The sequence below is a fragment of the Magnolia sinica genome, chromosome 11, assembly GCF_029962835.1.
Source record: "Magnolia sinica isolate HGM2019 chromosome 11, MsV1, whole genome shotgun sequence".
NCBI lineage: Eukaryota > Viridiplantae > Streptophyta > Magnoliopsida > Magnoliales > Magnoliaceae > Magnolia > Magnolia sinica.
The window spans coordinates 74,694,857-74,706,885 of NC_080583.1; the positions used below are offsets into that span (position 1 = coordinate 74,694,857).

The window sequence follows — 12,029 nt, forward strand, 5'->3', positions numbered from 1 at the left end:
GTAATTTAAATGTAATCTAAATAAAAAGCTTTAGGATCACTAGGATAATAAATGAGTCACTAGGCTAATAATCCATTGTACAATGAGCCAAACCATCGAAACGTTTAGCATCTAAATAGATGGTTACGAAATGTCGACAAGTCGCTTGTTTGCAATCCTTACATTTGTGGCCCACCCAAGGCTCGGAATTTCTTATTTTTGGGCAATGTATATATTTCAATGGGCTTTTTACAATCATTCTATCAAATATATCACACACACATATACTAATTTAAGATATGAAAGTTAATTTAGTTAGTCTAATCCGAATCTTGTGAATATACAGAAGGATTCTAATGCATTCCAAATACAAGCTCCAAATGGATGATTAGAATTCCAGTAAATTCCAATCAAACATAACCGATGATTGAGAATCACCTAATGTAATTGTGAATTTTAGATTCCAATGCATTCCAAATCCAAGCTTCCAAACAGGCCATTAGTAGTGGGAATAACACCTGATATCTTATTTGGCTGCCTACTTAGCATTCCTCTCATCTTATTGGGCTGGTAATGCATGGCGACTGCTCAATTACTTTCCATGTGCAGTGGGAATAACACCAACAATCTATCGAGATGCAAATGTTCCTTCCATCTCCTCTCATCTATTCATTTTTTTCTTGATTTTTTGTTTTTCTATTTTTTTTTTTTTTAAAAAAACTTGGATTGAAAGCTTTGGTGGTGTTGGTAACTGCATAGCAATCACTCCATTACTTTTTTATGCTTAGTAAGAATAGTGCCTTCAATAGCAAAACTAAAAATGCGGAAGCCATCTCCTCTTTTCTATTCATTTTCTCGATTCTTTGTTTTTTTGTTTTTTTTGTTTCTTCTTTTAATCTCAATAGGGAGAGCAACGAGATGCTTCTTTTGTGGTAACTGAATTTTAAACACTCAGTTACTTCTTCATTCACCGTGGAATTGCCTACACGGCAACCCTCTCCTCTCTTCTATTCTTTACAAAGAAAAAAAAATACCCTTTAATGTGAAGAAAGAATATTTCGTACTAATTTGTATCTTTATATTTTCATTCTGATCTGTCTATGAGGTCCACTGCCATAGAAATCGAATGGGTTGTAGTTGATAAAAATAAAAAAAAGGATTCTAATTCATATCTCAATTTCAGTTTATTTATATCTCGTCATCTTACATTGAAAGCTTGCTGCCGTTGATATCCATGGGGGCCGCCTATGTGGCCTCCCTCTCTTCTATTCAATTTTCTAAATTCTTCCTTAATTTGTTTATTTTTTAAGTTAGCCGTGGAGGCATACTTGTGGATAGAAACGAATGTTCACATGGACAAGGGGACAAACCATATTTTGGCGTGGGGCCACTAGTATGGCATCTACGTTCCATCCAACACGTTCATCTAGTGAGCCTCATTAGAAGAAAAAGAAGGGACGATTTGTAACGGCCTGATGCAAAATTCAGGTGGGCCACAGCTGCCACAAGCACTAGGCATGGTTCCCTACAAGTTCCCCTGGCAAGAACTAAGATGGGTTCCAATCTGCATTCAAGTCCATCTCTCTCTAAACAACATTCTAATAATCCAGCTGGAAGTCCATCTCTCTCTAAACAACATTCTAATAATCCAGCTGGAAGTCCATCTCTCTCTAAACAACATTCTAATAATCCAGCTGGTGTTTTAGTTCCACCAGCTCCCTCTTCATGAAAACCGTGGCAGATGTGTGTGGTGAATCTGGTGATCAGAACTTTTGATTTGGTGGGGCACATCTCAAAGTCGGGGGGATCTGGTAGCCATCTAATCCGTAAACTAGGAGAGGCATCCGTGTCAATATGGAACAACCGTTGGCACTACGAAGGATTCCACATGGAATTTTCTGATCGCTGGCAATTTTTGGCGAAGAGCCTGTACATTCAGTAGACCAGTAGATCAACAACCCAGATCACATCCCTTTCTAGGATAATGATAGCATTTCTTGTCTCTAACAACTAACAAGTACTGTGCCTAATATTCCCCTTTACCAGCTAGCATTGAATGATATTAATTCGGTTGGTAGGTTGGGTAAAGTCAGACAGGGACGGCCATCTTTCCATTAAAATCCAGCAAATTAGTGGGGCCCACTTCCATAAACCGTTCGTATCAATAATGCCACAATCTGGGGCTTGGGGACTGCGATATGCCACGTAGGGCCTCATTTGAAATCCAAAAACAAGCTGAGCTCAGACAGACTTTTACCAGAATTTTCTACTGTGGACCAACCCAAGAATGAAAACAAGCCCATTTGTGCCTGAAATCAAATACTAGATTGCTAAATGATAGCTCACCTACATCCAACCCTACACTCAGCACCTATGAATGGAAATCTGGACCGTCTGCTTTGTGAGGCCCATTTTGGATAGAACATTGTCAACTAAAATGCCGATAGAAAGGTCTAACCATCTGATTTTTCAACTGTAGAATGTGTCCAATCAGCATATAGTTTCTGGGTATGCTTCGTCCACACTGAACTCTACGATTTGTTGGATGGACTGGATCGAGGAGCATGAAAGCCACACATGGTGGATGAGAGACAACTGCTAGGTGATTGTACCTCCATTCGCTGGTGGGACGTACATGTAGGCTTTCTAATTGGGGGATCTCAACCATTGATTCGAGTAACCAAGAAATGGAGCCTGAGAATACCTCTGTAGCAGAGGATTCCAATCACTGGATCCGTCGTCAAAAAATCAATAGTTAGGGAAAATGTACAGAAACAATATGAAATCACTGTAATAGATTGGGGCAGATGCAATCATTGAATCAGACAAAGTTTTAGGTGATGATGAATCAGCAATGGAGCCCATCATATAAATGGGGTCGATCACTGGACCACGCACCCCACTGGCACAAAACTGGGACATCAGAACCTTAAGAGTCCTACTTATACATAAGTGGACACAGCAAAGACCTTGCAAGTCCAAAATTACAGAGACCTGGTGAACAAAAGATTGGATGCTGTCCTAATCATGGTTTAAAACCCCTGGAACCTTTCCTAGGGTGGTTTGGTCCCACCGGTGGCCCGCATTAGCAGGAAATCTGCTTAGATGATGTTGAAAAACAGAAAGATTAAACAGCTAATCACTGTTAACCTAAAGGTTATATCGTGGGTTCCAGCCTTTACTGTAATTGCAGTTCTTCCAGGAAGATGTTTTTTTGCCCACAGCTGACCAGGTTTTAGGATGTCCCACCTGTTTCGATGGCTGTTTACGGTCCAGCCACCTGCTCCAATCCAGGTATTGAAATCTGGATCCTGATGCACTCTGTCCATACAAGTTTGGCTCATGCAGTAGTTGATACAGACCACTTATCTTTATGGGACAACTCCACCCAGAACTCTACCAGATAGGAAGATTCTACCCCTCCAATCTTTGGCCTTCACTGCAATTTCTGCACTGGAGAGGCTCCCCTGCTGTACCGCGTGGCATGTTCCTCGTGCTGCCCAAATAGTGGGACCACCGTAGATGTATTATAACCCCAAAATGACACTTGAAGTATGATTCTAACAGGCTGGTAGGTCAACATCTATTGGAAAGCAAGAATGTGATGTGCGAAACAATCCTGGTTGCGAAGAATTTAAAATAATAATAATAAAACACCCGCCCTAAATCAGAGGTCCGGATTGTCTAATCAACCTGTTTTTGGTGAACGAATAGTCTAAAGTGGGTCCCACTAAAAATACGCTGGAAGTGTGATCATCCCTAACTGGCTGGTAGGTCGACATCTATTGGACAATGATAATGTGAGGTGCTGAATAATCCTGGTTCAGAAGAAGAAGAAACACACAGAGGTCTGGATTCTCTGACCAATCCAATTTTGGGGCATGACCAGTCTTAAAGTGAGTCCCACTATTTGGGCAGTTCCAATTTGAGGCACATACCCCGTGTACTGATTTGAGGAAAGGCCTATTACCAATAGGTGAGTTCAAGGGAGCTCTTGTAAACCAGATTTGAGGAAGTCAAACCAGGTTGGCACTTGGTAATCTTCTTTTCTTCTACCCCAAGTCCCTAGAGCCTGAATGACAATGTTGCCCTTCCAATTTCCTCAGGCATCAGGTGGACTGCGACTTTCTCACCACACATGCTAGGAGAATGAAATGACAGTTCTGCTCTTTCAATATCCTCAGGCAACGGCCAGGGAAAATTGCTTCATCACCAACAGATCGGATAGCCATGTCATCTTACGCCATGTTCTCAAAAAAGATAGTTCATGAAGCTCTCTCTGTCTGTTTCTGTAGACCTCCTCATTCAATTACTCAAGCGGAGTCAGGCTACGAGGATTGACTTGATGGACAGCTGTGAGGATCAAATGACAGTGTTGACCTTTCTCGATTTCCTCAGGCAACAAGCGGGGATGATAGCGTCATCACCAGCAGACCAGACAGCCATGTCCTCGTAAGCTGTGGATAGACAGGCATGTCCTCAAAAAGGCCAGAATATTCATGAATGAGCAAATCATAACTAAAATAAGCTATCTCTAGGTCTGTTTCTCTACACACCACCCACATTCAATTCCTATTTGTTAGGATCAGGCACCTTATGAGGCTTGACTAGGTGGGACACACTTGACGGACAGCTTGAATCTCAATGTGTGCAGCACGGACATGTGGGGTGGTGCATAGACAGTGTGACCAATAGATGTAGACGGGCTCAATCATACATGCATGCAGGCTTAGCAAACCTCATTTTTCTAGAACCGAACTTCAAATTCCTGTCTGAAGATCACAATTCCTAAAGCACGTCACAGTTTAAAAATGTAATACAGGTAAGAGGTTTGTATGTGCCAAGTGTGCCAACCTAGCACATGAAACATTGGAGCGCGCATAAGGTGGGATCCTGGCCGCTGTGTGTACATGGAGCAAAAATCAAACAAGCCCACTCATGAGGCGGGCCATGCATGCAAGCTGAGCATGAACCATTGGCAAGTGCTTTTAAATTCCCTTTTTGTACAGGGGTGGCCCACCTGATTCACAGACTGGCCCAATTTTTGTGCTAGCTCATATGCATGGTAAGACCCACCATATGCAGGTAATGATGTCCCACACACGTGTCGGGTTGGAATGTGTGCTACATGTAAAGGTGCATGTGGAGAGGGTGTCATCTGATGTTGAAAAAGAGAAGCATCTGATAGTGAACATAAGGATGGTGAGGATAACAACAGCAATGATGACTATCGTGTAAATGCAATTCACAAAGATAACAGGAGTTTATAGATATTTTACATAAACCACAAATATTTGTATATATAAGCACAAAAAAGATTTTTCAAAATTCAACATGCTAGAACAGCAACTAAAACAGCCAAACTCGCATGAATAGCTCATGTGACTACACCAAAAGCATAACATATCAAGAAACAAACAGCTGCAGACTTGAACATTTATGCTCAAGGTTCTTAAATGCCAAGAGCTCAGAAAGGCATACAAAGGAAAAAAGGGAAGATAAAAAAGGAAAACCTGGGCTTTGGCAGCGTGTTTGGCCGTGTCACTTCCTGCGAGGGTTGTGCAATGATCTTGGGGACCCCTCGAAGAGATCCAAGAGGTAGTTCTGCAAATCCTCTGCAGTGTACTTGATGTACTTGTCACCATGCCGCCCGCCCTCCAGATGAGGAGAGTACCTCCCTGTGAATGTCCGATACGCTTGAAGGATTTTCAGAGAGATGGAAATCCTTAGATCATCACGGAGCTGGGGATCAGGGATCAACCATGCTGTTTGGGTCTTGTATATCTCTTCGAAGGCGAGATTAAAGCTCCTGAACCTCTCCTTCAGAACCGCCTTGAAAACTGAGCTCGACCCAGGATTGCTAATCCCCTCGTCTTTTAAGAACGAGAGTATCGATGTCCAGGAAGCCCTCTCATAGCTCAATGCATGCTGCCGGAATTTCCTGTTGTGCCTGCGGATCCAATCATCTCCAAGGAGAGCTCTAAGATCGGAGTCCTTGACCTTTTGCACCATGTAATAGATGTTGTTCATTAGGAAAAAGAATTGAAGAGAACCGTCCTTGTACAACATGGATTTGCCATCAAGGTTGCATTCCAGCGTTGAAGTGACCGACCGAAGACATCGAGCTACTGGAGAAATGTTGCAAGACATCCCCTCACTGTCTTCTTCAATAGAATTATTTGAATTGAATAATGATGATGACTCATCCTCGTCGTCATGGCCTTCAAGAAGTATATTCAGTGTATCACTATAATCCGTAAGGGCCCTTATGTAATTCATGACGTATCTCGTCAGATGATGGATCCCGCCTCCAGCAAATGGAGTCGTTGATGTCTTCGTTCTAACAGCATTCTCGAATTCCACAATAGTTCCCCTCACGCAGTCACCCAGTCTCCTCAGAACTTCATGGCACTCCATTCTGACACAAGAACCAGCCTCTTCCGAGAAGAGGGTATCTATATCTGGGAGAAGATCTGCCAGCCCTTCATACATGTCGAGTATCCGGAACAGCTTTTCTGGAGAGCAAGGACTGATAGCTATGGCTTCGCTGAATATCAAGAGCTGCAGGATCGAACCCTTCGAAGTCTCATTGAAGCACGTCTGGATGACCGAGCCAAATTCCCCAAAAATCTGGTCACAGAGGCGTTTTTCACTAGCAAGATAAACCCGGATGAAGATCTTCATCGCACGGATCCACTTCTTTATCTTGGAATCTAAGTAACTCCATTCCATCTTCAGCACTTCCTCAATACTCAGCTTCTCAACCTCAAGGATGAATAAGCACTCATCCAAGGCATCTTTTCGGATGCTACTGTAAGCTTGGCAACATTCCTGGTCATAATTCGACATGAACATAACCTCAGCTATGCATTTAAGGTCAGGAATCACTTCTGGATGGATCAAATCAATGATGAATTCCTCTGAGCCTTTGCTGCTATCTCTCTGAAGCTTCGCCTGTGAATCCTCGACCTGCTCATCATCAAACGAACTGATTGAATCCTCATCAGCGACGCCATCTTCACTCGAACGAAAAGACATGTGCTCTGGTTCAAACGGCTGCCTGTTCTGAATAAGAATGTGGCTGAATTCCTCCTCAAGCCTAGCCATCCCCGTCTGAAGAACGCTGTGGGCTCGGCGTAGAAGCTCGCTCTCTTCCTGACCTTCACTCAGAGACAAGCTCCCCAAGTTTTCTGTGAGTCGGCGAACCTCATCGACTGCCAGTAGATATTCAGATGCTTCATCCGGACCACAGTCCCATATCATCGACTCGTCAGAAACCCAACTCATGATCTTCTTCTCTGCCAAGTTGAGCTGCTCTTTAACATCACTTCTTCCTCCCTTCTTTTCTAAGATTTCAGTCATCCTTGATGCAGACAAACGTATATCAAATTCCGAAAGGAGTCTTATCATATCATCTGTTGGGTTCTTACTTGTTCCCAAGGTCTTTACAATGTGTTGTGCAACAGCAAGCACTCGTTCATCTCCTTCTAAGTCACTGATATCTTTGCTCTCTGCCATAGCAAACAATGTAGCCAAGGGAATGCAGAGCGCAGATCTTGATCCCCTGCTTCTTCGTTCAGATGATGAGAGCAGGCGATGAACAACCGAATTTATCTGCACTGAACCTCAACTCTACAGACCCATGTCACAAAGGAACACGTTCAAAAGCACAGCTATTGCATTTAAGTCAATGACACCCTAACACGGAAGATGATGATGAAAGAGAATATCCAAAATGGAAAGGTCGGAACCAGGCTGAAAATTTCACACTCGGTATATTCTCCGCTTCCAATTCAGAATGAAGAACAAAAAAGGACACTTACGGATAAACTTAATCGCCCTCCTTTGCAAGTTTGTACCTTGACATGAATGGATTACAACAAGACGGTACAATCAATCTGTGGAACTCAATTCACATGTATGAAAGAAAGGACTTGCACTAGATGTTCTTGGCACAGTCTTCCTCATTCAACAAAATCTAGAAATTCTCCCTTCCCCAAATCTCTAATCCTCTCTTTGAAAAGATTAGAGAAAGGAAAAAGGAAGCAGACTAACAAGATCAGAATACAAAATAGAACCCAAAATCTGACCCGGAGCTGACATTAAAAAATGACAAATCAAAAATAGAATAACAGCAAATAGCAACACGATACAACAAATGGATTGATAAGACCTCAATATTTAGACAACATGGGAGCCTAAATGCTATCCAAACGACAATTTACATACGAAGAACAACAAACAGCAATACAATACAACGCAACAATAATACAGACAACAAGGAAGCACAACGTTCACAGTATTTTTGAACGAATTTCAATATATACGAGACATACAAGAAAGAGATAAAACCCCTCTTTTTCTAGCAGTTCACACAAGAAGAAGAAACTCCCTTGACCTGGAAAGCCTACCAAATGCTAAAAACTGCAATTTCACGCTCTCGAATGAATTCGACAGAGAAAGAAGGCGCAGACAAATCTGAAATTTTAAGTTAAATATTCCACAATTCCCGTATTCAGCAATCATACAGCGACGGACGCCAAGAAAACAACAAATTGAAATCAGATCTCGGTAGATTTAGAAAGAAACAGTTACCAGCATCCGATCCAAAACCCTAATTTCCCCAACTACAGAAACAAATAAAACCCCAGTAATCCCAAGCAAAACCCTAGTTACGAAACCCTAATTCCTTCCTTTTCCCAGACGAAACCAAATCAGACGAGATCAAAACCGGAAATCGGATAGAAAACCGGAATCGAACTATATAGATCGATTTCGACGACGAATGCACGAAAATCCGCGGAAATTGGTCGAGATCTGGTCGTTTTCGGCGATCCAGACCTCGATCGAGCGAGCGAAAAGACAGGATTTGAACAATCTAGGGTTTATAGATGAAATTCCGTGGAATATATACAGAAACAGAGAGAAATTTCAGAGAGAGAAGAAAGGGACCTGAAACTTCGTTCCAAAATTATCAGATATTAGAGAGATTTCATGGTCTGATACTCCGAAACTTCCGTCTCCGTTTCCCAGTATTATATACTACAGAGTTATGCAGCTGATGTTGTTGCGTTTGCAACATTATAAGAGAACCGATCGCCTTTCAGCAATGCCCCACAACTTGTGGTGCCGATACCATCTTGAAGCGGTGGGCCCCACCATGAGTCTCACATGTAGAAAAAATCAGGCAAATCCGTTCATCAGATTCGTGAAACCGTTGGGAATTAATGGAAAACCGCTGGTATGATCAAATACAGGTGTGATCCACCTTGTGAGTAGATCAAAATTATTTTCTAGTATTTTTGTATTTATGTGGGACCTATAGATTCCATGGTGTGGATTTATTTTATATGACTGTTTTTGGTAGGGAAGATGGTATGTACTGAAAGTTTCGGTGCTACGGCGTGTACGGGATTAGCTCCCAAAGTAATCACGGAAACGGATTGGCTACTCCCCCCGCCACCAGCCGATGACTGATGTTCGGTGCTCTGTGGGCCCCACCATGATGTTTTTGTTTCATCCATGCCATACATATAGTTTTATATATAATTTATTTTATCATACCAAAAATTAGTTATAAGAAAATATCAATTGGACCACATTACAAGAAACAGTGTTGAATGAATTTCGACCATTAAATTTTTTTTTGGGGGCCATAAAAGTTTTGGATCAAGCTGATATTTTTTTTTACCCTTCATCTGGATCTGTATGACCTAATAAAAAGGTTGGATTTCAAATAAACAGTACAGTGGGCCTTAGGAGGATTTTAATGGTGGATATCCAATCAATATTGTTTTCCCGTGGTGTGGTCCACCTGAGATTTATATTCCTCTCATTTTTCTGATCAAAGCTTAAAATGATATTTAAAAATGGATGAACGGAATGGAGAAAAGAAATACATCATGGTGGGGCCCACAGAGCACCGACCATCAGCGACGGGGCTGGTGGCAGGGGGAGTACCCAATCCGCTCATCGTACGGAGTCATGGAAACCTAGATAGGGCCCACCGTAATGTTTGTGAGAAATCCATACCGTCCATCCGTTTTATGAGATCATTTTAGTTTGTGATAACGAAAGTGAGCATGATCCAAGATCAAGTGGTCCGTACTAAAAGGAAAATGTGGTTACGGAAATTCCTACCGTTGAAATCTCCCTGGGTTCGACAGTGATGTTTACATACCATCCATACCGTTCATAAAGTCATTCCTACTGGGATGAACTGAAAAAAGAAATATTAGAATGATTCAAAACTTATATGGCCCCACGAATATTTCAACTGTAGAAGTTAAATCCTCACGTTTTCGGCACACTTGAGTATTGGATCCGTCTAATTTTTATTCCCGTAAACTAAACTGAACTTCCAAAACGGATGGACGGCTTGGATTTGTCAAAAACATCACACTGGGCCCCACATAGTTTCCCTAACTTCCCGCTGAAGTTTTTGGCAGGAAGTCCGCGTACGGGAGTCATTGTTATCTACACCACCGTGATTGACAAATCAACCACGTCTATTACACTGTGTAATACGTAAGTACGGACAACTTTATACTCTGGAAGTGTTGATGGATGATACGCATGCACTTAGAAATTGCATACGTGGCATATTATTAGTGAAATCGAACCGTCCAAATCATTTTATATGGCGTAGATGTATAACCACCCAAACAGTAAGTTTATTTGATGATCTTCAGTTCTGATTGATGGGTGCTTATTGTACGCTTTAAATTGAAAAATAATCAATGGTAATATTTCAATACACGAGTGTCCATGCATCAGAGATTAGGATTGTTCAAAAAATCTGATTTTTGGATTGTGAACTGGAGATTCATCTTGGTCTTTTTATTTGAGTTAATATATGCCACATTTACATTTTCGTAGTGCCTGCGTATCAAGTGTCTACGCAGCCTGAGTATCGTATAACTCCTCTCAATAGAAGCGTGGCCCGCATCACAGCTAACATGCGGGCCTGGCTCCCACCATTGGATGGAATTTGTATCAGAGATCTAGACCATTCATCTCGTAACATACTCTGTCTAGATTATCTGGACAAAAAATAGGAACCGTGGATCGTTTGATCGGGCAGATATGGTATGTATGAGAAAAACATACGGTCCAAATTGAATGCTAGTATGCTATTCGTATGACGAATTTCTACCTGGATTTTTTTAGTATATCATGCCCATAACGTAGAGTAACTAATGAATGATCCAGATCTTGACTTACATGGCATCGGACGGTGGGAACCTGACCCCGCATATTAGCTGTGAGCCGATTCGTTTTCTGTTAAAGCCGTACCTGTTGGCGTAGCCAAAACGCAGGTGAGAAACCGTGCGTCTTCGTCTCGGGAGCGGATTTGGTGCGGCCCCGGCCATACCCAACACAGTGCGGCCTTGAGTTGGGACCCACCTTGATATATTTATTAAATATCTACTCCGTCCATCCGTTTTTTACAGATTATTTTATGTTATAGGACCAAAAATTAATGAGATAAAAATATCATGTGTACCATACCACAGGAAACAGTGGTGATTAACCATTAAAAAATATTGGGCCACAAGTTTTAGATCAAGATGATATTTATTTTTCCTGGTTCATCTAGGTCTGTGTGACCTTACAAAAAGGTTGGATGGGAAAGAAATATTAAATTGGGCGATGAATCTTTCAATGTCGGGCTTTAAGTCACCACTCTTTCCTATGGTGTAGTCTAGTTAAGATTTGGATGTGCTTGATTTTTTTATTACTGCCCTAAAATGAACTTAAAAAACGTATGGACGGCGTGGATATGTATTACATACATCAATGTGGGCCCCACCTTCAGGGCCGTACCGTATTGGGTAATGCTAGGCTGCACTCTACCGTCGTGCCATGACGTGTCGCCGTTTCGTTGACCAGCCACGCACCGTGGACCACTCGACCGTGTGCGGCATAGGTGGATCCCGGATCCACTGAGGTCGGTAGATCTATTCCTGTAGGACCCACCGTAATGTATATATTCTTTAAATCTACACCGTTCATCCGTTTTGAAAGCTTATTTTATGGCCAGATATAGA

General features: G+C 41.9%; 1 protein-coding gene across 3 annotated transcripts; it reads right to left on the reverse strand.

Annotated features, from left to right (window-relative positions):
- Nucleotides 1–2,461: 2,461 nt before the first annotated feature.
- On the reverse strand, nucleotides 2,462–8,996 carry LOC131219372 (exocyst complex component EXO70E2-like). Of its 3 annotated transcripts, none has more exons than XM_058214471.1 (2): nucleotides 5,493–8,996; nucleotides 2,462–2,707 (listed from the first exon to the last, which is right to left on the reverse strand). In XM_058214471.1, the coding sequence occupies exon 1, from the start codon at nucleotides 7,495–7,497 to the stop codon at nucleotides 5,521–5,523; it is 1,977 nt and encodes a 658-aa protein (XP_058070454.1). In that variant the 5' UTR covers nucleotides 7,498–8,996; the 3' UTR covers nucleotides 2,462–2,707; nucleotides 5,493–5,520. The 3 variants fall into 3 exon arrangements, with proteins under 3 accessions (XP_058070454.1, XP_058070456.1, XP_058070455.1); XM_058214473.1 differs by lacking the exon at nucleotides 2,462–2,707 and adding an exon at nucleotides 2,747–3,475; XM_058214472.1 differs by lacking the exon at nucleotides 2,462–2,707 and having other exon boundaries at nucleotides 5,183–7,759; nucleotides 7,797–8,996.
- Nucleotides 8,997–12,029: the final 3,033 nt, after the last annotated feature.

Bases quoted from the DNA above. Each gene is read 5' to 3' on its own strand.
- LOC131219372 (XM_058214471.1), bottom strand. From the start codon at position 7,497: ATGGCAGAGAGCAAAGATATCAGTGACTTAGAAGGAGATGAACGAGTG.